At 43.2% G+C, this 25277-nt stretch overlaps 1 protein-coding gene across 1 annotated transcript in view; it reads left to right on the top strand.

The window, feature by feature from the left end:
• The first annotated feature begins 5789 nt into the window (after positions 1-5789).
• Positions 5790-25277, top strand: part of TEDC1 (tubulin epsilon and delta complex 1) — a 33114-nt gene continuing 13626 nt past the window's right edge. The window contains exons 1-5 of the mRNA XM_066624524.1: positions 5790-5918; positions 10792-10870; positions 12463-12665; positions 16808-16975; positions 19177-19275. Coding sequence (XP_066480621.1) covers positions 5790-5918; positions 10792-10870; positions 12463-12665; positions 16808-16975; positions 19177-19275 — 678 coding nt within the window. The remainder of the gene's footprint in view (positions 5919-10791; positions 10871-12462; positions 12666-16807; positions 16976-19176; positions 19276-25277) is intronic.

The following is a 25277-nucleotide window of genomic DNA, read 5'->3' as shown; positions in this document are numbered from 1 at the left end:
GAATATTGCCTGTTTCTGCAGGTGCATTCTTATATCTGCTTATTTAATGGACAAAATAATCGCATGCAATGTTGTTAAAATGAGTCATACATACATTTTTTTCCCCAACTGTAATTGTGAGTGTTGGATTCTGTGCTGCAGACAGCGTAACTATCCAGCACTGGCTGAAGTCCAGTGGTGTGGTGGTGGAGCTTGTTGCAACAGTCCCATAGCCATGCCCCTACTATTATAGAATAATAATTTTATGTGTTTGAACTTAAAATGTGTAGATCTTGATTTTGCATCATGTGAAAATTCTGTTTCTTGCCATTCTTTAGAAATAGGGTTGCCAACCTGGAGTCTCTAGGGATTGGCATCAATCTCCCAGGAGATTACTGAAAGCAATTCTGGAAACTTTAACCGGGCCTCTGGGAACATCCAGCATTACATCAAGGAAAACAGGATCCCCAGGGGTCAGAGTTGGTTATGCTCTTTGGAAAAAGAGACACTTTGCATTTTCATTGCCTCTGCTGCTTAGCTTTAGAGAACACTGTGCAATCCAGTTTGCCCAAACATCTGGCCATGCTTACATTGCTTGACTCCTGGTGTGTGCCTTATCAGTGTACAGTGTGACTGGCCTACATCTCACTGACTTAGAGCAGCACTGCAGGAAGCAATGGATTCATTATGCGAGTGTGTTTCTCCTTGAACTACAGGAACACATGCTGATGATGAAGCTTTTTGCCAACACTCATCATTCACACAAACATATATGTCTTCATATTTGTGCACCCACAGTGACTCAAAATTGGGGAAATTAGCAATACGTACAGAGCAAGGTGTCAAATTGAGCAGTGTCTGTCAGTTTGGGGATGGTTGACTAGCATAAGCAGTGCGAACAACCTGGAAGTGCCTCAAATTAGGCTACAAGTAACCATGAGACTTGAGCTTTTCAAGGAAGAGTTTATTAAGAAATATGAAGAAGAAGGCATGATTACTTTCAGTTCCAGTAAGCCATCCCTTAAAGTTAAATTCTTGGAAAGTGTAACGTTAAGCGAAATGACTTACAACAAAACCAGTTTTACCATCCTTTAATAATTGATGTACGTAAACAAGAGTTGCTTTCTACAGTGTTTCTGGTCACAACAACATCACGAAGCCTCCAAAGAAAGACCCAAAACACTTCTAACATTAAACATTGAAATAGGTGGGAGTTTTCTGGGCCAGAGAAAACCCACGCAGACATGGCCGTAGCTGGGAATAGATTTTTTTTTCTCATCTACTTTATAATGAAATGATGAAAAGTGAGGACTTGGGGTGTTTAGCTTAGGAGACCAGTTAGACCAGTTAGTAAATGGTTGCAGTGATGAGACATAATTGTAAATAGCAGCATCTTGGACAAGCAGCAGATAAAGGAAGAAAGAAAGGAGCAAGAGACTGTTGCACTGAGTTTCCCAGCCAGCCAGCCAGCCAGGGGAAAGATGAAGCAGAAGCAGCAAGAGGGAGGAGGGTCATGTGCAGCAGCTGGGAGGCTTACCAGGACAACCTGATCCTTGCAGCTCTACTCAGAAGTAGGTCCTCTGTAGCTGCTCATTCAGTGAGGTTCCCCCTCCCCTGCTCCTCCTCCTGCCCTCCCTCAGCCAATGGAAATATGAGAATGTCCATTGTTTGTCCAATGATCATCTGTTCCTTCCTATCAGAGATGGGAAAAGAGAGTCCAGTCCCACAATCCCTTTCCTGCCTCCCGGCTGGCACTCCCTCCTACTTGCCATCAGAATCCTTGCCCCATGAGGTTTTCCACGCTGCGAAAACAGTAAGCAGGCACCCCCAGACACAGGCAGACTAGAGTCTGCACATGTGGGGATGAGTGCTGCATCAGAGGGGCCCTGAGTCTTTTTCAGAGTCTTGCACGTGTGCGACTCATGCTGAGTCACCCAAAATCACATTTTTTAGTGACTCAAGTTCCCAACATTGGGTAACTCCTTTAAGGGCGACTACAAATCAAGAGATTTCCAGACTGTATGCCAGCCTTGTAAAGCAGATAGTGTGTAGGCTTTCAATGAAGAAGGAAGTACCCCAAAATGGAGGGAACCTATAGGAAGAGCCCATCAAAATGCACAGCAGCATGGACACATCCTCTTTGCAGGAAAGATAGGCTTCTATTGGGGGGGGGGGGACATCTCCAAACACACAGCTTGGACACCTCCAAAGGATTGAGAAGTGATTAAAACAATCAGCACCATAGGCACTTCCACAAGAAAAGTGACAAAATTCTGCTTGTGGGGTGTTACAGGATTTTGCACAAAAGAAACAAAGGGCACAATCCTATCCAATTTTCTGCTGCTGATGAGCTGCATCCTTCAGTTGGGGGATCAGTCAGGGAGGCCTCCTTAAGGGAAGGGAAAGTTTGTTCCTTTGCATTGGGGCTGTATTGACTCTGGAAAGTTAGATAGGATTGGCCTAAAAGCATTTTTGAGTGGACAAAGCAGTTTGAAGCTTTTCTTTAGGTATGCAGCATTGTTTCCTGGACTTGACTGGGCTTGAGTGTGTCCTTCCAGGAGCGCACAAAAGGCTTGATTGTACCCCAATCAGAGAAATTTGTGAAGGTATAGCAAGGTGTCTGCTGCACCGAAGCTCAGATTGTTGATGGGAGAAGCATCCTGGCTGTCCAGGTGACCTGGTCACTGGGTAACTTGAAATCCCAATTTCGTATGCAGCAAGACTTGTTTCTGCAGCAAAATTTGCAAGACCTTTGATGAAGCACAGACGCCCTGCAGTGCAACCACCTTCCTTCCCTTCAATGGCCCTTGATTAGCATGACCTCCTAAGAGATCAGCATGATATCCCTCTCGTCAGAGCAAAGTCTTGCCTTGCTCCTGGTATTGTCAGTCAGAAATCAAAATGGAGTTAGGATAGACAGCATACTTGTTGAGAAAAAGGCTTATCACAGGCTGCCAGATCCATCAGTGCTGCATATTCAAAGTCAGTTGTGATTAAGCACCATTGAAATCAATGAGACCAATTAGTCATGAGTCATTACTCACTTACTCTGGATACAACCTAGTAACTACTCTTTCTTCATCACTCAGAAATCATACTCTCCTAAACTTCTTTTTGCTTTTTGAAAAAGTTATAGTTCAATGATTGCTTTCATTTTAAACTGGTGATGGCATGCGACTCTCAATAAGCATTTTCTTTAAAAAAAAAAAAGCATGTATGAAAAACACAAGTGCTAATCTTTTGCTTTAAAATAGAGCCCCATTGTGTCCAGTATAGGCCAACTCCCAGCTCTGCAACTAACTTAACATGAGCAATATACTGTCTTCCAGGGGCCCAAGCAAAATTAAAGGTTTTACCCTTAACGTATTAGTATGTGGATCCACTGTTGACATAGAAGGGGTCACCTGGATGTGAGCCACTGCAGTCTAAACTGAAAGCATTGAGGGAAAACTAGCTCCAGCACATGCATGGAGTGTAAACCACAAAATTACAGGAAATAAAGAAAAATTTCTTGCAATTTGTTTGGAGTGAAATCTGTTTTGTCACACTCTAGCTAGAATATCTTCTAGAATTCTTATAAGTAATGAGGATTATGCAGGCTGAAAGTGACTTTTTTAAAAAAAATGTCATGGTTAATTATCTACAGTTACACTATGAAATTCTAATCTACCTCTGATATTTATATATTTACCAAAATTGGAATCCCATTTTGAAAGGTTTTCTAAACACTTGATTGCTGTGGCAACTGAGGAGGGTCCACACAGCATATATGTTAAATAAGTTACTCTTGCAGAGGGGGTGTGTGTGAAATACCCTAACAGAGATATTGGGTCTGACTAATTGGTGAAAGGGTATGCTGGAGCCCTCCTTTAAGTAGCACCTTTAAGGGCATTTGTTTTTTCCAGAATCAGCATGTTGTCCTCCCACAGCAAGAAGAGGGGAGAACTAGGCCTGAGTTTCCTGTTGGGAGCTGGTTGCATCTCTCATCCTATATAATAAACCTCACATGGGGGGGGGGGGTCTAGCTATAGGTTCTCCTCTCCTTTCCTCCAGCTCTATATTTACACAGGGTGACCAGGTACAATGTAGCACAGTGTGCCTATACCTTTAACCATTGTATAAAAAAGGGAATTTTGGCAGGTTCAGTTTTTCAAACCCTTCCAGGATGAGCTGCACCTGCCAAAATTCCCTTTTCTATACACTAGTTAAAGACAAAGAGCACTCTGTCCCTCTTTGTATCAGATCACCCTGTAAGAAAGCAGTGTGTGTTCATGTTCCCACATCCATGACACCCACATACATACACTCTTGCTGCCCTCCTTAAGAGTTCTCTCTTGCTCAGAAGATTCCTTTATTGCTGCAGCCAAGCTTTGGCCAAGAATTTCAACTCAACTGTTCTGCTTGCCCAACCAAAGGCACCAGCACCAGTGTTTACCTTCAAACAAGCATACAATATTTCAAACAACCTTCTATTTTGAAATGGCTAGCAGTGGGCTGGACAGTGGGGACAGGGCAGATGCCTTCTCCCTCCCCGTTATCAATTGATAGAGGCGGGTGAAAACTGTTTTGCTTCTTCTGGGGTCCATGATGGCCACCCTAATGGATTCTTGTTCCCACCATATTAACTTTTTATACCATTCCTGTTAAAGATCAGATCAGTGCCTTGATCTGATTAGAGAATAATACTGAAATGGGTCTGCACTAGCACCCCAGTTTGGGGAGCCCCATCATGTGCAATTCTACTTTACAACAGTCCTCTGCAAAACTGGCTATCAAAACAGGGACTTGCTGCCTTGACCTCTTTTAACCCATTTCCATCCAGCCCACAGGTGTACACATATGATCCCTGTTGCGTATATGCAACGTTGGGCAGAAATGGCATTTATTAAGCTGAGCCATTCATTGCTCTTTTTTGGCGGCAGGCAGCCCAATCCTCTGCATGTCTACTCACAAGTAAGTCCCGTGTCAATGGGGCTTACTCCCAGGAAAGTATGGATAGGATTGGGCTGTGTATCAGGCAGGCTTCTCATCTATCTAGGGTTGCCACGCTGGGGCTGGTCCCAATCCTCTCCACACTTTCCTGGGAGGAAGCCCCATTGACTCTAATGGGACTTGCTTCTGAGTAGACAGGCACAGGATGGGGCTCTGAGACTGCAGTCCTGGTCACACTTTCCTGAGAGGAAGCCCCACTGACTCTAATGGGACTTGCTTCTGGGCAGACATGCAGAGGATGGGGCTGTCAGAGCAGAATGCTATGCTTGTCTACTCAGAAGTAGGTCCCATTGTGTTCAATGGAGCTTTCTCAAAGGAAAGCGTGCATAGGACTGCAGCCTGAGCCCAACCCTATGCGTGTCTCCTCAGCAGTCAGTCCCATTAGAGTTAACGGGCTTCCTCCCAGGAAAGTGTGGACAGGACTGGGCTGTGAGACTGCGATGCTGAGCGCGGTTGCTGGAAGGGAAGCCTGCGCAGCCCAGGAGCAGGTCTCACCGGGGCTGCGCACTGCTTCGTGTCTGCGGCTGAGAACGTCACGTGTGAAGGGAAGAGGGAGAGCACGTGAGCGAGTTCCACTTTGCAGCACCTTCCGATCCGTGGCTCGATTCGGCGCGCCCTGCGGAGCCGGCAGAGCGTTCCATTGCAGCCACTGCGCGCGCGCGCGCTCCTGGGGGGGGGGTGAGGGCGCAGGCAGAAGAGCAGCCTCAGGACGGCTACTACGCGTGCGCGCCACGCTTCCACTTCCTGACATGCGCAGTAACTCCGCGCCGCTATTCGACTGAGAGGCGCGAGGGAGAGAGTGGCCGTGGCCATCGGAGATGGACCGTCGGCAGTCGGCGGCGCGTCTTCCGGGGGCTGTCGAGGCGCTGCGTCTGAGCCTGCCTCCGCCTGGGTCTCTTGTCTCTCCGGAAACCTTCCGCCTCGCCAAATTCGACCGGCCTGAAGTGGTGGGTGGGAGGGGAAAGGGAGGGCTGTCGCGGATGAAACCCACTTTGTACATGCTCAGGAGCGCCCTAGTCTTTACTACACTTTGTACATGCTCAGGGGCACTCTCGTCCTTACTACAGTGTACATGCTCAGGACCACTCTCATCCTTGTTGCGCTTTGTACATGCTTAGGAGTGCCCTACACTTTGCACATGCTCAGAAGCGCCCTAGACCTTACTACCCTTTGTACATGCTCAGGAGCGCCTACACTTTGTACATGTTCTGGGGCACGCTCGTCCTTACTACACTTTGCACATGCTCAGGAGCGCCCTACACTTTGTACATGCTCCGGAGCACCCTCATCCTTGTTACACTTTGTACATGCTCAGGAGCGCCCTCATCCTTACTACAGCTTTGCATTGAGAGTGGGCTGCAAACTTGAACCTGGCTTTTACTTGCACCCCAGGTGTGTGGGGGGCAGGGCTGTAGCTAAGGGGGGCCCCCGGGAGGTTTTTGCCCCCCCTGAGCCAGCAGTTTGCCCCCCCTAGAATTTTTTCCAAACCTGTCCTCTTTTTGTCTAGTCTGGCATCAGTTGGGGATGATGGAGAGCAGGGCTGATCTAGAGTAGCTACAAGGAAGGTAGGGAGAGGTTTCTACTTGTATTGGCAGGGGGTGGGGAGGGTACTATTTCTTCTAGTGTGGAACATGCTAGTTACTACAAAGCATTGCTGTGGCGGGGCAGGGAGAAACGTTTCTGTTTGGAGATATTATGGTGGGATTTTTGCCTTTCATATATGTTTTTAAAATTAATGGCTGCTGCTTGGGGACTGGGGAGACCCTTTTTCTGGTGGAGAAAGCATGGAAAGCATTTGCGCTAAAGAGAACCAAGAACTTAAGTGTGGAAAAGGTTCTAAGCAGGGGTGGATCCAGGGGAGGCCATGGGTGCATACTCCCACCCCAACTGTCTTGCCAGCATGGAAGGGCACCCACTGGGATGGAGAGCAAAATCGGGTGTCAGGGAAACATCCACTGGGCAGGTGCCAAGGAGTTTGGTTGGAATGGGAGCCCAGGTCTTCCCACCCAGCAAATAGCCACAGAGCTTATAAACTAAATCTGGAGCCCAGGTCTACCCAAGCAGGTAGACCTGGGCTCCAAGTCCAGCAAATAGCCACAGAGGCCTGAGGGAGGACATGATTGAGACATATAAAATTATGCAGGGCATGGATGGAGTGGATAGAGAGAGATACTCTTTTCCCTGTCACATAACACCAGAACCAGGGGACATCCACTAAAATTGAGTGTTGAGAGAGTTAGGACAGATAAAATATTTATTTACTCAGTGTGTAATTAGTCTGTGGAACTTTGTGCCATAGGAAGTGATGATGGCATCTTACCTAGATGCCTTTAAGAGGGAATTGGATGAATTTCTGGAGGAAAAGTCCATCATGGGTTACGAGTCATGATAGGCAAGTGCAAGCTCCTGATTTTTGAAGTAGGCTACCTCGGAATGCCAGATGCAGGGGGGGGGGGCACCAGGATGAAGGTTTTGTTTTGCTGTCCTTTGTGCTCCCTGAAGCATTTTATGGGCCACTGTGAGATACAGGAAACTGGACTAGATGGGCCTTTGGCCTGATCCACCATGGCTCTTCATATGTTCTTATGTAGGCTATAAGCTCAATTGGGAGCCCATGTCTACCCATGCAGGTAGACCTGGACTCCAAGTCCAAGTGGGAGTCAGTTCTACCTGCCCAGCAAATAGCCACAGAGGTTATAAGCTCAATCAGGAACCCAGGTAGCCCCAGCAGGTAGACCTGGGCTTCAAGTCCAGGTGGAAGCCCAGGTCAACCCACCCAGCAAATGTCCACAGAGGCGATAAGCACAATTGGGACCACAAGTCTACACAGCAGGTACACCTGGGTTCAGAGTTCAGGTGGGAGCCCAGGTATACCCAGGGCTGGTAGACCAGGACTCCCAAGTCCAGGCAGGAGCCCAGATCTACCTGCCGGTTGATCTGGGCTCTGAAGATAATGCTCATGGTCTCCCCCCTACACAGACACTGGATCCACCCCTGATTCTAAGGAGATTCAACTCTCAGAAAAATAGAAGAATTCAGCTCTACTAGGTAGATTCAATAATTAAAATCTTCTGTACTTTGGTTTTTAAAAGTAATGAATATTGTGAAAAAACTAGTGTTCCAGTGGCATTACTTTATTTGACTTGCATATCTTTCCTCTTGCTTTTATGTAAAGTAAATAAATTTTATTTTAGTATGTATCAATGCTATAGCAATGTGTCATCGGCTAATGAAAGGCTTTCAATACAAGCAAACATTACTTGCTTTGCAGTGATATGTTTTACTTTTGCAGGGATGCAAGCCTATGTATTATGCTGGTATGTAAAATGAAAGGATATGTTGCATGTTATTTCTATGTGGACAAATACATTTTATATGGCATATAGAGATACATTTATTCTATGCAAATTATTGTTACATTGCTAATGAATATGATCATCATTCATTGATATCATTCATAATATCATTCATTAATGAATGCATGTTTCAATAAACCCCAAAAATATTTTCTCTTCATGAAATTTGGGGGAGTTACGGGTCTTTGATGTTTCTCCGTACTTATCCCTTCATTTTGCACACCAGTATAGATACCCAACATGATTGCCCCTGCCCCCCTGAAAAAATGGTCGCCCCCCTCTAGAATCCTGGCTACGGGCCTGGTGTGGGGGCGGGGAGAAATATCCTCATTTTGCCCAAGGAATAACCCCAGCAACAAACCCTAGTGCAGTTGTTTTCAGCCACTGTGCTCTGGCACACTGGTGTCCACAGGTGGTCTGTGGGTGTGCCAGAGTTTGGCGCCAGAGTTTGGCGAGGGTCACTTGTTAGTAGGGCCACTATGGGATGCGAGCCCCTGCAGTCAGTGTGGCGTTCCTTGTCAGTTGTCAAAAAGCTGATGATGTGTCTTGGCAATTTTAGTGCCTTGTCAGTGAGCCATGAGATGAAAAAGGTTGAAATTCACTGCCCTAGTGTCTAAAAATGAGAGCTGCTGTGGCCTGTATTGCACGGAAGTTACTCCCACTGACTCCTTGTTGCTTGAACTCCACCCATACTATAGATGTATATGTACTTATGCATGTGCCATAGTATACACATACTATAGATGGCTGGAGTTCACTGCAAAGATAAATACAGTGGTGCCTCGCACAACGAATGCCCTGCGCAGCGAAAAACTCGCATAATGAAAGAGTTTTTCGATTGAGTTTGGTAACTCGCATAACGAAAATTTCTGGCTGTGCTTTGCATAACGAAAAATTTTTAGGTCCGTGCTTTGCGTAACGAAAACTTTTTAGGTCCGTGCTTCGCATAACGAATTTTTTTAAAAATTAAAAATTTCGTGTATGCTTCAAATTTTAGAAATCCTCTGTACAGTATGTATGCCTTTAAAGAGCACGTAATAAACACTTTGTAAACCAAATTTGACTTCGTTTTGACCTTTTTTGCCCATAGGAACGCATTAATTAGATTTCAATGCATTCCTATGGGAAAACGTGATTCGCGCAAGAAAAAATTTTGCATAACGAAAGGATTCTCGGAACTGATTAATTTCGTTATGTGAGGCACCACTGTACATGCATTCTGCAACGTCAGTGTGTAACTTCTAATTAGGTGTTAAAATTTAAAATCCGAGCTTTCTACAGAGAAACTACGTGGTATTGAGCCAAGCATTGTGGGGGGGGGGGTGTTGGTGTGTGTTGCTAACTGGTCGTTTTGAATAAGCTGTATGCAAATGGTCAGTGAGAGAAGTGAATATAGCAGAAGTCCAGTTTTTTAAAAAAATGAATATTTGGGGTGATGGCTCAAATTTTTAGTGGGGCCTATAAAATGAGGCAACATGGGCTCTTAGAAGGTATGCCATGCTTGTGCAATAGCACCATTTCTGCTGCTTCATTGCCTTTCCTGTGATGCATAACACTAGTTTTCAGTGAAAATCTCTTTTTAAATTTAAAAGAATTCTTTGAAGTATATGCTAATTTCCATCCAAGTCAGCATTCCATAAAATAAGGGAAGGGGCAATGAGTGGTGTAACTGCTGACCTGGGCTTGCCATAAGAAACTGCCCTGCTGGATATTCATCTAGTTCAGCATTCTAACTGTGACCAGCCAGCAGCTGCAGCAACTGTTACCCTGCACATGCCCGATCTCATCTGATCTTGGAAGCTAAGCAGGGTCAGGCCTGGTTAGGACTTGGATGGGAGACTGCCTGGGAATACTGGGTGCTGTAGGCTTACACCATAGTCTTTCGAGACTGAAGGTTGCCAACCAACCAGCAGCTGCCCCCACCATCTCCTATTTATAAGAATTCTGCCTCCTATAATGGAGGTTCTGTTTAAGCTACTGTGAATAATAGTGGTTAATAGTCTTCTCCTCTGTGTATCTCTATAATCCCTTTTGAAAGCCATTGACTGGCACCACATCTTGTGCCATAGAACTGTATGAATTATGTGTGAAGAAGAATTTTAATTTTGTCTTTTCTGAACCTGCCAGCAGTCACCTGCATTGGGTGAGCTGCATATTTGAAAACCACAGGTTTGTTTACACCTCTTTCTTCTTACTACTTCATGTCCTGGTGTAGGGTCAAAGAGGGCAGGTGTGACAGTTGTGTATTTCTTTTTTTATTGGTGCCTCAGTTGTTCAAATGATATGAATTGCACTTAAGGCATTTCTGTCCAACGTTGCATATACGCAACTGGGACCAAATGTGTACACCTGTGGACTGGGCAAAAATGGGTTAATAGGGGAGATTTTTTTGTATTGTTGACTCATGAGATAAAAAAAAAAGTGGCCATACTGTTCTGAATGCTGCTGTCTTTCTCATACATAGAGTATAACATTCTGGAAACTGCTGTACTCTCTGCTGAAACAAATCCAAGACGGAGAATGGATAGCGCCTGCTGACACAGGTAGTAAATTACTATGTGGACTTCAGCTGTAATCCTGTGTAGAGTTGGACACACCTAAACTCTTTCATCCAAAAGCTTAGATGTGCCTAGAGCTGTAGAGAATTGGCTGTGAGTAGTATTTGTGCTGGTAGTATTGTTTCTTTCTATAAACAGAAAGCATGAAAATGAAGCCTTGGATGAATGCCAAGAATGGCAATGACTCCGTTTATGATCCTCCAAACTGTGGTGTACAAAACTAGAAAATGTTGCTGGCTCCCTCACCCATACATACAGTTTTCCTTTTGGCGTGGAGTTCTGCACTGTACTCCTGTATGGTGCTAACCTTTAGTCTGCAGTGACATCAAAACTGGCAGAACATAGTTAGCTGTCCAAAATAGAATCATAAACCATGGTTTGAAGCAAAGAGCAGTTACTAAGCCAGAAACTGAAAGGGAACCTGTAGCTTGTTCCCAGTCCTCACACAGTACTGTGGTTTGGTTCAATTCAGACATTCCTCCAAAGTGTACATAGACACTGGAAATATTGGGCTAACATCTACATACAGTATAGCTGCTAATGGACGAAAACTAGCAAAACTTCTAAACAAATATGTTGACTAATATAAGATTGCATGGTCATGCTTACAAAAGGTTGCTATACTTTGTAGTAACAAAAATATTGGATCATACATAATACCAGATATAGTCACTGATACAGAAGTACTCAAGCATCTTGGCAGAATCACCCTGGCCTTATCCATTCTGTGCCTACTGACTAGCTGCAGGCTGATTGGCTCCTGGGAATATTAAGCAAGCCTCTTGGGAAATCTAAGTAGGTTTTGCATCAGATATGCAAGTTCTTCAGGAGGTAGGGCTGCTAGTTGAAACCTCCAAGCCAGCCGTATTTGCCAACTCTCAATTCCTGCTTGACCCACCTGGTTGCTTACTCCTGGATTATTTCCATCAGGCCAATGGAAGTTCTGAAGTTCTATTCCTGGCTTGGATGTCTGCTAATAATAATGATAATAAGAATATTTATATACAGCTTTTCATGAACACCACCACCAGAAATTTCAGTAAGCTGTTTATGTAGCAAAATGAGCTTCCAAGAAAGTTGGTGTTCGCAAAGGGCTTGCAATCTTAAAAAAAAAAGTCACAAGGGAGACACCAGTAAACAGCCATTGAAAAAGATATCATGCTGAGTTGAATACAGGCAGTTGCTCCCCCTTGCTAAATAGAAGATAATCTTAAAAGATGGCTGTTTATCCGGTTAGCAGTTTCCTGAAATATGCAAAAACTGTTGCAATTGCTTTGGAACTCTGGAGATTTTTGCTTTGGATGCCTAAAAATTCTCCCCCCGCATCACTCGTCTTTCAGAAACTGATCAGCCTTCCAGTAAACTATAGAGCTTTAGCACTTTGATTGCAGTATTTTAGCTGGCATCCAAATCAGCCTGAGATAGGAAATCAGAAGGAAAGTTACCTTCCTCTTCTCCATCTGCACTTTTCTGTAACCTACTCATGGTGTGAATTTGTTATATAGGTTCATTTTTTGAAGAATCAGGTCACTTGGAAACTGTGTAAAGTGACAACTTCTACCTTATTTGATTCTTAGGCACCCAAGTCAGATTTGTCAAAAGTATAGTCTTGAGCCATGGCTACAGAAGACTGGAATTTTTTCAACTTCCTTCTGATGGTACAGAGGGGAGCAGGGAGCTGCTGTTGGTATTTTCCTGGCTTCTGTGCAGAATTGGCCTGGTGGAAAAGCTGCTCACACTGAATAGAGTGAAACCTTGGGATGAAACAATCATATGCATGGTGAGTACATTTTTGGTGTTTCTTTTAACTAGCATTGGGTGGACTTGCTACTGTTTTTCTTTCTGCTAAGGGTGACACTGCTTGGAATGTTTAAATCATGCTGTGAGTTTGAGGACCTTTTATCAAATATTTTTGGGCCATTGTTGTAGGGATAGAGAGCTGACCAGTATGTGTTTGTGCTGTACCCTTTTTCTGTACTTTTTAATTAACAATGATGATTTGGATTAGAATAGATTTGCCAATTAATATATAAGAACATAACTTTTATGTTCTATATCAGAAGACTAACAGCTATTAGGATACTAACAGGATAGAGTGAGACTTGTGCTAATTACAAAATCCCAGGCTGGCTCACTGTAGTTAAGTGACAAAGACTATTATTTTCTAACAAAAGCCTGTTAATTACAAAATGGAAGGACAAGGATGGCAGCAATTAAGGGGTGCACGTACATGGCACGGACTTCTAGGGGTGCAGTGTGGTGTTGGCTAACTAAAAGGCAGTTTGACAGGGCTGGGTTGATGGAGAGCTCCTGTATATTCTACCCATCTTTTGCACCTGGACAACTCCACGCTAGCATTTTTAGCTTTGAGGTGGAGAATTTTCTTCCTTCTTCTTATTTCTGTTCACTGATACACCTGCAATGGTCAAGCTTGCTTTTCTTTACCTAGTTCGGTTCCCCCATGTAGTGACAGTGATCTACAGCTCCTGGGAAGGATGAGAAATCCTTTGCTTTCTACCCTTGGAGATGCCTTTGTAAGGAGGAGACAATTCTTTTGTCTCCTTTATTCCCACTCCAAAGTCAGTTCTAAGATCGGTGGCCAAACAGGCCTGGTGCTGCTTCCGCTAATCCCTTGTGGTATGCAAAGCATACTGCCAATTTTTCACCCTGCCGTCTCAGATCATGGGCAGGGGGGTGATTTCCCCTCTCTCGACTTTTCTGCCCCAACTGTTACCAAACGAGCTTGGTTTAGTTGCTTAGGGGAATTAGTATACCTGCTCTATTGGAACTCTGGAACCTTAAACTGGATGTGAACTAGCATTCTGCAGAAATTCCTTTTAAAGAAGAGACTGAGAGAAATATTCTAATAAATGATTACAGCTTCATTAAAAGGGACACAACATAGATATCTAAAAGAAATCAGTAAAGGACTGTTGTAGTGCCCTAACCAGAGTGTCCTATAGTGGTGAGTGCAGTGTTGTGCGAGTGTATTTGGTGCATCCGAAGAAATCAGAAAGAGAATGGTAGGGAGGGATTTCAGCGATCCCTGCTCTGCCAACCCTAGCTGCTAGCAAAAGATGGGGAGAGAAGGGAACAAGGGGAGTGAGGGAAGAGAAAGAGTGCAAAGCACAAGACATAGCTACCTGTCTGGACGTCTAGTCTGTGAGCAGCAGTTTCTGTGAGCAGTGTGTGTGGGCACCCCGGAGAGCGACCCTGTGTTATGGCACTCAGAAGAGTGAACATTTGCTAGTCAAACCTCCTTAGTATTTAAGGATATTGAAAAGTTGCTTATGTGTAAGCAGAATGTTTAGGGGATAAATGTGTAACTTTGGGTGTTTGCTTTTAATGTATCAACAGGTAACTGGGGTATGAATGAAGGGAATTCCTTTTAATCAACCAGGATGCAGGTAAACAGGGCTAGCAGGGTCAGCTAAAATGCAGATTAGTTTTTTGGTGCCAGAGGATGTCTGGCAACTTTAAGTAAGGTTTACCTAAATTAATGCAAAATACAGGTATAATCCAATGTTTTGGTACAAAATACAGAAGTTACTGAAATTGCATTCAGGAAAGCAAACACAAACTGTAGATACAATGGAAGACTGTCTGACAGGATTACTGAGTTTCATTCAGCTAGAGGTACTATGTAGGATTATCAGTCTCCTTCCAGGATGTGTGATTGTGAGGGGAGAAGAGGGAATACAAACAAACAACCAAGAGTCTGAGCTTGACCAAAGTGGGAATGAGGCCTGTAGGCCAGTGTTTTCTGGGATAATAGTTCATTTTGCCTGCTAGCATCCATATATGAAGGCCTATTCTTGATATCAAAGTAGCCTAACCAGAAATACAATAAATGGGGGGGATTTTGCTGTAACACAACTCAAATTTCCCCTTCTTGCTATATCCTGGGATTTCCTTCCTCCTGTAGCATGCAGAGCACTCTAGCCTTCAGTCTTGCTCCCAGATTGATCTCCACATCCTTGTATCTCCTGGCCCCCTTGAGTTGCTGCTGGGTCTCTCTTCTTTCTGCTCTCTCCTGTTTTTGAAAAGAAAGTGCATCTGCTGTAGCCCAGTACAACACTACTTTCCCTGTGTTCTCCCTGTCCCTATGCCTTATCAAAGGCAGGAGGTGGCAATACTACTGCAGGTAAGGACCCTCCTGTCTCTCCTATAAGGGCATTCTTGGCAGGTCTGTTAACTATTGTTTCACTTGTCTGATCAATAACCAAGACTGCAGTCATTGTTTTGCAGTCTTTGTCACTTGCACAGACACCCAAAAGTTTAGATTTACATTCGATGCTCGTTTGGAACCCAGTTGCTTAGCTTAGAGAAAATGTGTCTTGTATGTTTTCAGTGGAGCCAACAGGGATGTTCAGCTTGTGACAGGCTAAAATAAACAGAAGGTTACTGTTGCTAAGAAACAGCAAATGAACACGAGAAGCTGTGATATAATTAAGGAGAACTAATGTTGGCTCTAGTAGCAGTGTCCAGACCTTGTTATTCCTTTTATTTTCAGGCAGCATAAAATTTGTTCTTAAATAGTCCTAATGTTGAAAACCTACATGTCCAGGAGACTGCCTTAAGCATTAAGAGTCAGGACAGAAGTGAAGGTTGTTTGTGTACCCGATTTAAAAAATCAAATGATCTTGTATACTTTCCAACTCCATTAAAACTAATGGGAGTTTCTTTGTCAGCGTGGGTTGCATCATATATTCGTGGTTAGAACAGCAACATACATTTTTAGATTCAATTATTTCTGTTCTATAAATGTCACTTTAGCTTCTGTTTGGCTGATCTGTTGCTTCAAGGGCTAATATTTGAAGGAGAAAAATATTGTTTTATCATATTTTTATTACAAAGAGTTGTGACATCAAGAATTGTGGCTAATTGACTAAAACTTTTCAGCTAAAATCCATCAATCAGGATTTGCACAGCTGAGTGATTTCCTAAGACAATCCAGAAGTCTAGGACAGTGTTTCTCTAAGTGTACTCGCAGGAGCCATGGGGCTGCATGAAACCCTTAAGGAGCTCCATGAGCACACAATCAGTGGCCACCATCTGCTCAGTACTGTATCACTCTGCACATGTGCTGATGCTCTTGGGCTCTCCAAAGCTCCCCGAGATTCCATTTAGGATTGTAAAGGGCTCCAGAGATTGTAATGTTTAAGAACTGCTGGTCTAAGGCATCATTAAAATAATGAATCTTGTAAAATTAAACTTGACCTGTGGAATTAGGCATGCTAAAAATTGAGCTTGTTCAACAGAAATGCCTTGTTTAAAACGGAATAGTCTCTTAGTAGCCTCTGAATGGTCTAATCACTGTATCTTTTGATTATGTCTTCAGGGAGAGTTTATGATCATTGGACATTGCACCTTGTCCCATAAGTCCTTCTCTTGTGTTACTTCATTTGTCAGCAGGTAGAAAGTTCAACAGCTAAGGAACCTCTTCTCAGAGAACTTATTCCTTTGGGTATTGGCTTTATAGCTGGGCAAAGGCACCTTGGGATTCCTTTTTCATGCAGAGAATCAAACTGAAGAAGGCACACTTGGCCAGTTCATAAGCATAAATATTTGATACCTTTAAATTAGAAGATTTTAAAAAATTGCCTTACGTGCATGTGATTCTGTCACAAGAGTAGTTCTATTGAGACTCCCTGCTGCATTGCAAAGCATATAGGCAACATTTTCTGCTACATTAAATCAGAGTTTGCAAGTGTTTGACATCAAAGAGAATGAGGCAGCTCCTTCCTTAGTTTTCACTGGTTCATGGCATCCCCATGGGCTTAAGATAGTTTTTAAAAGATTTGGTTTCTGTACTTGTGTCAGCTGTCTTTGTGTCAGAAAAATCTTTGTTCTGTTACTTATTCTGAAGATGCATTTCTCAAAAATAAAAAATTGAAAGATGATGTTGTCTCCTAATCTTAGTGTGATGCCCCTCTGAAAAGCCTGATGGATAGGAGAAATCTGGTTCCAACAACACACAGGAAAGGCCAGAGAGATGTCCGATACTTGCAGTGGTTGAATGGCCGCCTGCAGTTCCGGTGGAGGAGTTGCCACACTGAACAGCAAGAGCATTGCAAGCTTCTCCATAAAGTAATTATTCTCAGAATGGCATACTTCTAAATTTGATTATTTTCTCCAGACTGGTTTCTAGAAATGTAAATGAAAACTGTTGTTTTTTTTAGTTCTGATGTGATCTGGATTACACATTTTGCCTTACAGAGAGAATGAGAGAGGTTACTTTCTCTCAGGAGAATAGATGATAGAATTATACATTTGGAAGGGATCTTCAAGGCCATCAAGTCCAGCCCCCTGCTTAACGTATCTGCACACTGGATGTTTTGTCCAGTGTGCAGATACTTATTAGAATCTTCAAGATGTTTTTTCATTTCTTATCTTGAAGGCTACAAAGATCAAAATATAAATAAAAAGCTAAAACTCGTTCTTTTTCTGATATAGACATTTGTAACACCCTTTCCCCTCTGATCTTAAAATATCCTCCTCTTTGTAATTCATTATTCAAAGGCACCTGACTGATTATAGATAAGACCTTTTGTACTTTAAATGAAACTTCAAAATCTGTAGGTTTAAACTGCCTTTGCTTGATTTTAGTATTTACTTGCTTCCTAAGCAGTAAATATTGGAACCACTGAGATGGTTCATCATTCAGTTTCTGCCTCAGCTCCTTCCAAATGATGGATTTGTCTTGTTCAACCACATGTAAAAATCTTACAACCTAATTCCTACTCCATACTGAATTTCTGTTGACAATAAAAAAGGTCTCACCATCCCTGCACTGTTGAGGGCTTCCTTGCTGCACTACCCTATGACCATAGTTTCCCCAATAGAAAGTTGACTCTGAGACAGACTCTCACAGGTTCAATCTCTGTGAAACACCCTAGTAAGGGATGCTTTTGTTTCTGGTAACCTCTGCCTATGTCATGTGGGTGTGAGTGTGCAGGGTTCTTTCTGTAAAAACGGATTTTTACATTCCTCTTGGTGATGGAATAATTATGTGGATTCTTTGCCTTCTGTGAAGCCTTTCTTTGTTGTGCATCAGAATCGGAAGCTAGGCAGGACTATCATCTGTTGGTGCCATTGCATCCCAAAGAGGAGAAACATTGACTGGATGCCATTTGGCTCTCTGGGCTTATATTAAGTGGTCCCAGGAGTTCAAGGGCTCTGACACCTGTTTGTCTCCTATTAGCCTGGGGCACCAGGGTTTCAAGTCTCATTGTCCACCTTATCAAATGTGTTGTGGAGGACATTTCCCTGGCATCCAAGTCTAAAGGGAAAACTGTCCTAGAAGGCATCAGTGCACAAGTCCGCACCTCTAAGCCTCAGCACTTCTGTAACACTCTACCTTTAACATGTCACTGGAGGTTGCATTTGGCAGGCTGTCAAATGAGCCTCAGCCTGTACTTGTAAGGCACTGTTGGACTAATTCCTTTGCAATTGCAGAGACCTCCTTCAGCAGGCCCTAGAAGGGAAGCAATTGTGGTTTTTCTTGCCCACAGCATTTGGCCATCCCTTTGCTCACTGCTCTTCTACAGGCTGAACACGAATGAAAAGCTGGCCTTACTGTGAAGCTTTTTTTTCTGTTCAGCATGTTAAAGAGCAAGCGGACCCCCCACCTAGCTGTAGACTGTAGGGGAGAGGTGCTATTCCTTGTGTGTGTCAGGTGGGTGGCATGAAGTTCTCATGTGTTATCCAACTGGCATCAAGTCTTGAAACTGGGAAAGGTCTCTTTTCTGGATGAGTCAGCAAGCTTTCTTCTTTTTGCTGGCCATGCCTTCTGACCAAATTAGAGTTAACAGTTTGCTGCTGCTTCTCTTGATTGCCAAACAGAAATTACCTTTTCTGGAAGACCAACTTTCCATTCTTTTACAAAAGGCTAAATTCTGAAACTGATTTTTGTTTGAGTGAACATATAAACATTGTATCTCATCTTAGATTCAGAAGCTTCATTTCTGTTTAAGGTAGCCAAACAGAATGAGGCATTGGTTTGGGCTGGATTTGAGGCTATTTTTTAAAATTCTCTTTTCTTTGTACTGCAATGGACTTTATTAGCAGAACATTCTGAGAACAGTGCTGGACACTTCTGAGTTTCATTCTTGTGTGTTTATTTTTACTAGCTTTCTATAAAGAAAAAAAAGTATTTGTCCTTCTGTTGTCCAAAACTAACTTTCCTTTGGAAATTGCCAAGCCTACCAGAAATAGACAAACCTCAAGTATCTACATAACAACAGTGATGAGCTTCTGTGTATCCTTATTTCTCATACTTTTTATTTCAGGTACATGCTTGCACAATTGGCTCTCAAACTAACCCTACTATTGGCCATTTCTCAGTCATAGAAGCAGATGTCGTGAGACAACCTGATAACTACAAAGAGGTAACCCTCTTTTTGTGATATGATGCTATGTTAGAAATTTAAAAGGGGAATTCCATTGACCTATACACCTCAATTTAGCTACTAGAGTTCCCTGAAATATGCAGACTTTTAATTTGACTACCTTTTACCCATAGGTCCCAAAACAACTCACAGAAAGATAAAAGCAATATAAAAACAATGAAACCATAATCAACCTAATCAGGCTGTAAAATCAAAGGGTTGGCTGTAATTTCACTCAGTCCTCACCAAAAGCCAGGTGGAAGAATGTTTTTTAAAAAGATAAAGTTCAGAGATTTAGTGGCATCACAATCTCCCAGGAGGGAGTTCTGAAACCAGGGGGCCACCACAGAGAAGTTCTGCATACTCATAATCATGCCTAATCGATGAAGCCCATGAAGCAGAACCACTCCAGAATTTATTAATGAATGTTAATGGTAGATTTGTATGGCAGAAGGCTGACCTTAGGATACTATGGTCCCAAAACTGCATAGGAATTTAAATGACCTACATCTTGACCTACACCTTGAATTCAACCTAGAAGTAGATGAAGTCTATCCATAAGTAGATGAAGTCTATCCAGTTTGCACAGGATTGATGCGCTCCAACTACAAAGTCCCTATAGTAATCTGGCTGCTCTATTTGCAATTTCTGAATGCTTTTTAAAGGGTAGCTGCACACTGAATGCATTCCATGAATCATAATCCACCTGAAATGAGGGACCTCTTAGCTTTGTGGTTTCAACAGTTTTCAGGAAAGAGAATCCCAAGAAGACAGATGACCCAGAGAAATAGTTCCTAGTGGTTAGTGCATGCACACCCATTTTTGCTTCTCACTTCTCCTTTGTTGAACTAGCAGCTGACTAGGGGAAAAATCTTGTTAAATTGTATCCACTGACACCATCCCAGGTTACAGAAACCAGGCAGAAGAGAGCTGTCTGGGGTGAAAAAAGTCCTCCCACGAGAGACTGAACACTTGGGGTTCTTATTAATCAATAGCCCACATGAAAATTTGTTGAATTATCTTAAAATAACGGGACAAATCACTATTATGGTTCTGGCTAGACAGTTCCAAGCTTAATCTATTTACATTTCACAAGGAAGACCTAGTCCTTTCAATCACAGTTTGGCAAGTGGTGCTTCTCTCTAAGTTCCCAACAAATGGGCAGTCAGGCGACTGGTTAGAGAATAATCCTTCCTGTGGGTTTGGAAATTTATAACTTGGCTATATCAAGTTATATGATCAGGTTACCTGATCTGGAGGAGTGGACACTACCTAGTCACTCTATCCCACCCATTGGAATAAGAGAGGCAGGTTTGCTACCCAATTGCTAAATGTATATCAATCTCAGCAGGATGCTAGCCATCTCAGGGCCCAATCCTATCCAATTTTCCAGGGCCAGTGCCGTCATGCCAATGGGGCATGTGCTGCATCTTGCAGTTGGGGAGCAGTCACAGAGGCCTCCTCAAGGTATGGGGACATGCTCCTTTACTTTGGGGCTGCACCAGTGCTGGAAAATTGGATAGGATTTGAGCCTCAGATGGGAAAGAAAGCACATTGCTGTCTCCAAATGCCATTTGTCATACAAAAGATAAAGTCAACCCCAAAAGTATGCCCCAGCACTCCAAGGCTGCCAAATGGCACAGAAGCCTCTGGGGAGCTAAAGGTAGCAAAAAACACAGGCAAGTATAGGCAAAAGGGAGAGAAAATTCATCACAACAGAGTTTGAGCCTATTGCTTGAATGTGCTTTCCCTTGAAGAGGCCTCTAGGTGCAAGCTGATGTCATCAGCTTATCCATCACCTGAGAACTTTACATTGGTTTACACCAGGGGTGCCCAAACTTTTTGGCAGGAGGTTCACATCATCTCTCTGATTCTGTGTAGGGGGCCAGGAAAAAAAAAAAAGAATTAATTTACATTTCAAATTTGAATAAATTTACATAAATGAATATATTAGAGATGAAACTTATATGAATGAATGAAGGCCTTGCAATAGGTCAAGGCCTATAAAAGGCTTTGCACAAAGCAAGGCCAACTTTTCCTTCACTGCCGCTGCTGCTTCACAGACGTGAAACAGTGAAGCTGTGGAGGGAGCCTTCATCCCACAGCTCATGCAAGAGGTTGAACGGTCACTCTTACTCTGAGAGCAGTTATGTTGGGCCAGCGTGGGCTCCAGCAAGGCTCCGGAGGGTCAGAAGCTCATTGGAGACTGGGAGCTCCCCGTGGGCCAGATTGGGAGTCCCTGAGGGCCGCAAGTGGCCCCCGGGCTGGGGTTTGGGCATCTCTGGTCTACACAATGCAAAGTGGACCTTCCCCGCCACCCTCAAGGTATCATTTAGTGTGAAGGGCCTGATATGTGTTATACTGGCTATAAGTATCCATGGGTTCTGGTGCTTTGCAGTAATTGTATACACACTCACTCAAGTACTGGTCAAAGTCCAAAGTCTGAAATCTTGAGATACTGGAAATGGAGCTTTGAGCTTCTGTTTTCATATGTATGTAACTTTGGTTTTTTTCTTTCCATCAAATTCTTACAGGCTGCTTGTTTTCCGTTGAGAACTGTAGCTCTCTTGGTTCTCACTGGTGGTCATCCGTGCTTGCTGGCTTTATCTTTCCTTTATCTTTGTTTCCTTACCTGCCATCTCCACATCTTATTTTAGTTGTGTACCTTCTTTGTTTATTACTTTAGTCTACCCTGGCCTTGGTGTTGAGGATTTGTTAACATTTGGGGCTTCAGAGCTTATTTATAGCCTTTGGCCATGCACCAAACAAGCAATTCACATTAAGCAAAAGCTCCAGCAAATGCCGTCTATTCCATGAGGATATCCCCATGTTAATTTGCCAAGAGAGAAGCATGAGTTGTTTTAGACAGTGGGAACAAAAGAACATGTAAAACTCATCCAAGTCAAAAATTCCCCTGTGTGTGTGTGTGTGTGTGTGAGTGGCAAAGTTAGCATGTACAGAGCTAAAGAGCTTTGGTTTTAAGAGCAGAAAAATGTATTTTGCTCTAAATGCAATGCAACACTTCTCTTAAGGTTGCTTTGATTAATATTTTTAAAATTTATTTATTTTAAAGAATTATATGCCACTTTTCTGGTGCTCAAAGCAGTGGGACAGTGGGTGAATTTTTAGAAACCAGCATATCAGTATGTATATAAATAAATATGCCTACTGGGGGGTGAAATTATACATTCCTTTGTGTGGTAGGTATTCCTAAAGGATTGGGTGTTGAAATTTGCCAGCAGAAAGGTGTTAGCCTGGTTTCAGTGAAGTCAGGAATACCTTTTCACTGCAGAATTCCTGTGAGAGAACTTGCTTTGAGGTGAGCAAGATTGTTCTGACAGACAAGGTATGATTGGCAGATAGTGAGATTGCTGTATTTGATCTGAAGTGGAAAAGTCACGCCATTTCTTTTCTTTAAAAGTCCAGTACCCGCTTAACATTAAGGCAGTCAGCTCTTAAGGCTCCCCTTTAACTTAATATGTGGATTAGCTAGTCAGCATTAATTTAAAATAGTTGTCCCATTGATACTTGAGTCATGGTGTCAGCCCACATGGGGTTTCTCATTTTTAGAAAGATACGGAGTGGGGTATGTGGACACCCGGTGCCTCTTGAACCAAGGTAGGCAGCCTGCTAATCTCGGAAAGCAAAGCCTGATGCATTTTGAGCTGATTGTCTTCATCAGCCAATTATTTCACAGACCTGCTGAGTTCTTGACAGCATTACCATCAGACTTAATTAATAAGTGTCATCAACACAGTGAACCCTAAGCATCCTCTCTCTTCTCCTTGCCAGCTAAATTCATATTGATAGAGAGACTAAAGTTGCTACAGGGTAGAATGATGATTAGGAGTTGAAATGAAGAGATTCAGCATGTTCTCTGCTGAGCGTTCTGCATATTTCATTTGAAGATTGGTGGTGGCTAAGGAGACTTTCTTCTCCGTCAGTCTATCTGCTGTGCTTCCAAGGCCAGATCGCATACTAGCAAAATTTACTTCCAGCCCCCAGAGGACTCAGAATTTTTGCTTGGCAGGTGTCTGTCAAGAGCAGAAAAGGCTTGCAATAGCCATGGACAGCCGGAAGAGTAATCCTTGAACACAAGAGTATATCAGCAGGCCCAGGGTTTCAGTACTGAACTTCCTTGTGACATCCTCAAGCCATCAGTTATATAGCCCTGGAGCAAGAAATTAAGAACGCAGCAGCTGGTGGGATCCATAAGGCACCCCTTTGGATTTACATTTTCCCCATTTCTGGTCACTGTAAGCTCTTCTACTCAGGGAATAGTCTGGAAATATTGTAATGGATGGCCTGCAGTTGTGCAGGACGAAGAAAAAAAACCACCATAATTTACAAAACAAACAGCTTTATTGAACTTCTTAGATGATGCCTGTGTATGTACTGTATGTACAAGAAAAATGACTCCAAAAAAGAGTGTTAGCAGCCAAACCACACTACTTTACTATTTGGTGAGCAAACAAAACCTACTACATTGTTGACTAGGGAGCTCCTGCTTGCTCTGATCTTACGTTTACTCTTCCCTCAGTCTTAAGACTCAAGCCCTTTTATATAGGGCTTAGGTTCTTCCTCTGCCCAACTGCTGCTTCATGAATAGTAGGGCTGCACGTACTTTCTGAATCCCATATAACTGGGACTCAGCAGCCAGCCTGCCTTTAACAATCTCCAGCTAAGTATTAAGGCTTGCTTTGTTCAGCCACAAACATCTTAAACACTTTGAGGTGCCCTCAGTTTTGTGACCTGATTGTCCCATCTCTTTGGGAGTCTAGGGTACTCCTAAATATTCAGATGATCATCTTCTAAATTGTCTTCTGCACCCCAAGTCTCAGATATTCTGCCTGATTTCCTGGAGCTTGAAAGGATCAAACAACTAGGTCTTGTGTAACAACTGAGTAGTGTGAACCTCATGCTTGATGGTATCTACTAGCAAGGTATATAACAACACCTGAAATAACTTTCTTTTTTGTTAAAAGTGAGCAAATATTCTAGTGAGGGTCCTGGATATGGGTCCTTTTCCTTGAAGGAAGATCTAAACACACTGTGAGTTGTTGACACCCTCTCCCCACATAGTTTTTTGTCCACTCAGTGTTAAATTAGTTCTTCAGTGAAGTAACTTTCAGCATTCTACCATAATTGACCTTTGCAGACCCACCAATATAATGTGTGTATATAATGAATTGCATTCATAGATGCATAATTTCAGTAAGGTCATTTGCAACAGTTCATTAGAATTTACATAACTTAACTGAACAGTTTTTAGGAAATGGTGGCTGTTTGCCCTTTTTTATTTCGTTGGGGAGAGGCTGTTGCTCAGTGGAAAAACGTGGAAAAGGTCCAAAATTCAGTCCTTGGCATCTCCAGGTAGGATAGAGAAAAATTTCTGTTTGAAACATTGGAGAACAGCTGCTAATGTCTGTGTTGACAATACGTGACATAAGGGAGCTTCCTGTGTTCCTGTGAGGAGGATGGATTGCGCATGTGTAGGTGCATGAAGGGGAGGAGTGGCAGCACAGAGCATTTATTCTCCAAGAAAGCCAGTCAAGCAAAAATTGTGCTCTCTTTAGAGCAGTGGAAATCTGCATTGCCCACTCAAGTCTGCTGCCAGGGAGCTTCCTTCCTAACAGGCAATGTGTGTCCATGGCAAATATGTTCAGGGGAACAGGAAAGAAAGCGAATCTGATTGGAGTAGCATGGCAGAAATATGGGCAAATCAAGGGAATTACATTTGCTGTTCCATTCTTGCTGCTGTAACCACTCGCCCAGAGCAAGTCAAGATTTCCTGCGAGCAGCAGGTTTGCCAGGTCACTCTTTGATACATTGTTGTATGCTGCCACTCTTATCGACAAGGGGCTTCTCTTGCTATGGAAGCTTTCCCAGGCGACTTCCCTGCCATGGAAATAGTGTCCTAACTGCCTCCTGGAGTGCAAGTCTCAATTTGTCTTGTTCGCCTCCCTTCAAGATGCTTAATGGCAAGCTCCTGCCGTCTCTCC

This window comes from Tiliqua scincoides, chromosome 4 (genome assembly GCF_035046505.1).
Source record: "Tiliqua scincoides isolate rTilSci1 chromosome 4, rTilSci1.hap2, whole genome shotgun sequence".
NCBI classification, from domain to species: domain Eukaryota; kingdom Metazoa; phylum Chordata; class Lepidosauria; order Squamata; family Scincidae; genus Tiliqua; species Tiliqua scincoides.
This window is presented reverse-complemented; position numbering and strand designations above follow the sequence as displayed.